The sequence below is a fragment of the Austrofundulus limnaeus genome, unplaced genomic scaffold, assembly GCF_001266775.1.
Source record: "Austrofundulus limnaeus strain Quisiro unplaced genomic scaffold, Austrofundulus_limnaeus-1.0 Scaffold294, whole genome shotgun sequence".
Lineage (NCBI taxonomy): Eukaryota > Metazoa > Chordata > Actinopteri > Cyprinodontiformes > Rivulidae > Austrofundulus > Austrofundulus limnaeus.
In genome coordinates this window covers 252980-258366 of record NW_013952696.1, presented here as the reverse complement: position 1 = coordinate 258366, position 5387 = coordinate 252980, and the positions used below count along the sequence as shown (strand labels likewise).

Sequence of the window (5387 nt, the reverse complement as noted above, 5' to 3'; positions counted from 1 at the left end):
TGATGAAACTCAGAATGTCTCTGAATTATCTGGTGAATTAATTATGAATTAATTATCTGATGAACGTGACATGCTGTTGCTCTCTGTAAATAAAGCAAAGCCACTTCCTCGTCCGACATTAAACAGAGCCCGACAGAGGAGGGAGGGGCGGGGAGGCTCTTGCCGTAGCGCTTCAACAGGTGACCTGCGTCTGACCTCAAAGTGCACAAGCGACCAACTTGAGCATTGGATGTGATTTTGAAGCTGAAATCGCGTTGGGTGTGAACGCAGCATAAGAAAGTTTGAAGCGGGTCCCGGAGGGCAATAAATCAAGATGCAGTAGAAGGGATGAGTAGATCCAAATTTAACAGTCTGTGATTCAAATGTGGTAAAAGTCCTGGTGCTCACCAACCTGCAGGTTGAATTGTCGCGGTGTATGACTGCGAGTCCGCCGCCCTGCTTCTCCATCCGCGGCGTCGTGAGCACCGTGTCTCCAGATGAACAGAGCTCATTCAGGTGGAAGTGTTCGTCTTTCTTCTGCCCCGTTTCAACCAGGAACATAAAGTCAAGATCCTTAGCGTGAAACAAATCATTGAGCAGAAGAGCCTTGTTGCTGATGGATCTCATGTTCAGAAGAAACATCCGGAGCGGCCGAGGGTTGTTGAGGTCCGGCGGTGAAACCAGCGGAACTTGGACAAGGCTCCTTTTGCGAAGCTCGGAGCGGGAGTCGTGGTGCCAGCTTTGGGAGGAAATCTATGGTGGGAGGCTGGGCCAGGTGCAGTGTGCACCGAGAGGGTCACCAAGGTCCTGGGCTCCAGTCAGATAAAGGAGGCAGTGAGGCCAGATTCTGTGCAGGGAACCACCAGGTCCAGCAGAGTGCTTCTTTCTGGATGAAATACCCGCACGGCAGCCTCGCTTTTTGTGTTTCCTCGCTGGATTACCACGACGGTGAGGGAGGGTGATTAGATGTCTGTCCAGCTCCAAGAGGTGGAGGAGAGGCGGCAGAGGATGAGTGCGGTGGTAGTCCTCCCATGTGGAGAAAGGTAGCTCCATAGTCCTTTGTATCATCAGTGGAGACAGACAATCATAGTGGAGCTGAGGAGCTGCAGCAACCAAGATAGTCATGTTGGTCAGAGGACAAAAGGAAGGACCAAGCAATAAAATAATCCATGACAGGCGTAAAACTATAAAGAAAAAGCGTAAATACGAGCAAGAGGTGGACCAGCCAAACAAAGGCGCCGCCATTTTGAAACGAGTGTGAGTTTATGAGCCCTATACACAACTGACAAAATACTATTATCAATCAAATCATTGAACTTCAATAAGTTCAACTGATGGAACAATGAATTTGATGGGTGACTGTAACATTTTCTGGTAATAATTCTTACAGCTCTTTTCTGTTAAATGAAAAACAGGATTTGTTATTGTTTTACATGCTTTTCCCCAAACATCAATACACAATAAATTAAGTGCGAAACAATTATTGCATTATACAACATAAACAGTGATTTATCATTGAATAAGTCCTTTACTTTGTACAATACTGCAATGGATTTGGCTATTTTTGTTCTTAAATGATTTATGTGAGGTCCCCATGTCAGCTTCTCATCAATGATGACACCCAAAAACTTCACCTCACTGACTCTACAGATCTCAGTACCATCAATTCTAAATGGAACATCAGTTGTTTTCTTTCTGTTACCAAATATCATATAATTAGTCTCATCTAAATTTAATGATAATTTTTCAGTTTAAACCAGGTTTGTATTTTAGCAAATTCTGTTTGCATCATCTCCAACATCCGTTCTATATTTTTACCAAAACAAAAAATGTAGTATTATCTGCAGATAAAACACATTTGAACAACCCTGACACATTTACCAAATCATTCACATTTAAATGAATAACTTTGGTCCAAGTACAGAACCTTGAGGAACTCCACATGTAAAATTACTTAATTCAGATCTTGTATCATTTATTTGTACAAACTGTTTCCTATCCTTTAATTAACTAGATACCCACTGTAATGCTGGTCATCTAATACCGTATTTGTTCAATTTTTCAAGTAGAATGGTGTGGTCAGTGGTGTCAAAAGCTTTCTTCAAGTCAAAATAAATACAAGCACAGTATTGTTTATGAACAACAGCAGTTGATATTTGCTCTACGAAGTCCATGAGTGCCATTGATGTGGAATTGTTAGCTCTAAACCCATACTGACTGCTACTTAGAATATTATGTTTGTCGAGTAATTGATCCAATCTAAGCACAAATAATTTCTCTAAAATCTTTGAAAACTGTGGTAACAAGGATATTGGTCTGTAATTATTGAACATGCATTTCTCACCATTCTTAAAGAGAGGCATTACCTTGGCTGTTTCCATAGTATCTGGAAATATACCAGTTGAAAATGATAAATTACAGATATATGCAAAAGGTTCAATAACATGATTCATTTCCTTTTTAAACATCGTGTCCATGTCCTTCCAGTCTTTTGATCTTTTGTCTGCAAGAATTTTTACAATATTCAGGATTTCTTCTTCGTCAGTTCCATCAAGGAAAATACTTTTGGTGCAACCATGACTGTATGACTCACATTTTTATCTACTTTTGGTATTTTAGCTGCAAGACTTTGACCAACATTCACAATTTACTTATTAAATCAATTTACAATTTCATTTTGATCATGGATTTCCTTTCCATCTTTTACAAAATGTTGTGAAATGTCTGATCTTGTTTTGTGGCTATTTAAGACACTGTTCGTAACAGTAAACCAATAAGGCCAAAGAAAGCTGGTAAATGTAATGCCCTACAGCTTCTGTAAAGCCGGATTCCCACTAAACGCATCTTGAGCAGCACAAATGCTCCTGCCACATGCTTTTGGCTGCTTGTCAACAGATGTCTGTTCACACCGAATGAGTCTGAAGATGCAAAGGAAGGAGCGTCTTTGTCCGTTTTCCGGTGTATTGACGGTTGAAATAAAGTTAAAATAAATAAAATGGCTTTGCTTTATTTACTAAAGAGCAAGCGAATGTTGCGCACAGCAGATAATTAATTCACCAGATAATTTAGAGGTGGTTTGTTCGGTTAGTTTTGTCAATCCAGGAGCTGCGAGCTGAGGGACTATTTTTTTGTCCTGAGTTTAGCGAGCTGCTGTCTCATCACATCGGTGCTGATATCTCCAGCAAGATCACCAACTGACGGTCGATTTCAGCTAAAAAGGCTCCTGTCCATCTGTGTCGGGTTCATGAAACCATCACGTGAAAAAAATACTCTCCCCAGACTGGTTGCTGCTGCGCGTCGAGCAGCCAAAGTTCAGTTTGTTGAACTCCAGCAGCCGCTGCTTTGGACGTGCCACATGCACGGAAAATGCTCTGCCACATCCTACCACTACCTTGCGCACTGCTCTGAACTGCCAAAACGCGCCGCTATGTGCTGCGCTGCTCTTAGATGCGCGTCCACCATAGACTTTGCATGTAAACTGGCTGCTTCGGCTGCTCAACACGCGTTTGGTGTGTACCTGGCTTAAGAGATCATCCAGCAACCCTAACGATACTCCAGTGCAGCTCTTTGGAGCAGCTGTGGAACACATCAGCAGTAACTGAGTGGCAAAAGTCCATAAACTGGATATTTTGTAATGCATCAAGCTCATACAGCACAGTGATGGAAAAGGCAGGTATGACAGGATTTCTACTATTAAACTGCACTCCATCAGACTCTGATGCAATCTGGATCTACAGAAACTGTCACTCAAAATGATCCCAGATGTCCTCCATCCTGCATTTCCTACATCATGACGCAGATACTGCAGGGCTTTGCAGATGTTACATTTACATAAACTGCTATGTGTTTTCCAGGGAGTGCAGGAACATTAAATATTGACCAGATGCAGACAGAGGGTGGTTTGAGAATTTTTTGATTGAAATTAAAGTGAAATTCACCCGTCTGACTCCACTGCTTTGATGATAAAGACAGATGTGTCATTTATTGTTGGGTTTGTCTCAAGAAAACATTTCTACACCATTAATATTCCTTGCATAAAAAAACTGTGTTTTGATCTTTGTCTCGAGGGCCAGGTGGCGTTGGCACAACTGAACTAAAGAGAAGGCTAGTGATCTCCGACCCCGACCATTATGGCACCAGTGTGCCATGTAAGGCAAACCTCTGCAGGTTTCCTAACCTGAATACCAAAACATGTCTTTTAACATGGCCTTCAGCCCAGTCTGTTTGCTTTTCAGACACAACACGAGAGAAGAGGAAACAGGAGCGTGAAGGAGTAGATTATCATTTTGTCTCTGTTCAAAAGTTTGAGGAGGACATTCTGAATCAGAGGTACTGCATAAGCAACTTATTTAGTCTTTTATGAGCTATCTGTTATACTATTACTTAACTATTCTTATTCTCTCTCTGTCTGTGCCGACAGGATTGTAGAATATGGTCAGTACAAAGGTCACTACTATGGAACAAATCTAGATGCTGTGCACAGAGTGATGGCTGAAGGCAAGGTGTGCCTCCTGGATGTGCACCCTAGTGTAAGTAGCCTGTGAAAAACCAGCCTCTTGTTCTTTGCTTTGCTTCGCACAGAGGGTCTGGACTCTCGGCTATTAAGAAGCAATTCCTTGCTGGAGGCGTGGCCTCCGTTAAAGTTTAAAACGATTGGATCTTATTTTACTCACTTGCTAACATTTAGCCATGACGTACAGTAGTGGACCAGCTCAACCCTGAAGGAAGCTGAGCTAACCGGAAATTACATGCGCTGTAAAAAATCATCCACTACTGGAAATAGAGAAGTACCAATCTGAAGGAGATAATAAACTAAAAAATAATAAAAATAAAAAAATAGCCTATTTTATAAGTTCAAATTTTGTTTGTTTTATTACCTTTCATCGCAGTTATCTTTAATGTTGACGTGATACTTTGACATTGATTTAAAATAAGGTTTTAATAATTTTTCAACCAAATTATGCATTGTCATTTTAAAACAAATCATTAATTACATGTTCTGTGGAGGTGTAAAGAAAGATGAACATCATGCTCAGCTATACATTTACAAGTGACTTGATTCTCAGCAGGTGAAATTTAGAAGCCTTTTAAAAGATTGATCTAACTAGGAGAAGAATCTTCATACAACCTGTAAACATTTTTTCTATAATTACCAAATCTTTTTGTCTTTACAGAAAATAGGCTGTGTGTACTCCTTTGAATTCAAACCTTACGTGGTGTTTGTGAAACCTCCACGAATCGAGGAGCTGCGCCTCACCAGGAGGAGAGCTAAATTTGTATGTGATGAAGAAAACACGAACCAAGTCAGAATCTTTTCAGTAAGGAAAACCACTCCTGATTTGTGATGTAAAGCAGGATTTGTCAGTTAAGTCTTGTTTTCTCTGTCATATACAGTATATATATATATA

General features: G+C 40.7%; 1 protein-coding gene across 1 annotated transcript in view; it reads left to right on the top strand.

The window, feature by feature from the left end:
* Positions 1-5297, top strand: part of LOC106526800 (MAGUK p55 subfamily member 7) — a gene marked incomplete at its 3' end in the record, with an annotated part of 36690 nt that extends 31393 nt beyond the window's left edge. Inside the window, 4 exon segments of the mRNA XM_014021484.1 lie at positions 4047-4127; positions 4215-4308; positions 4400-4508; positions 5154-5297. Of these exon segments, the coding sequence (XP_013876938.1) occupies positions 4047-4127; positions 4215-4308; positions 4400-4508; positions 5154-5297 (428 nt within the window).
* Positions 5298-5387: the final 90 nt, after the last annotated feature.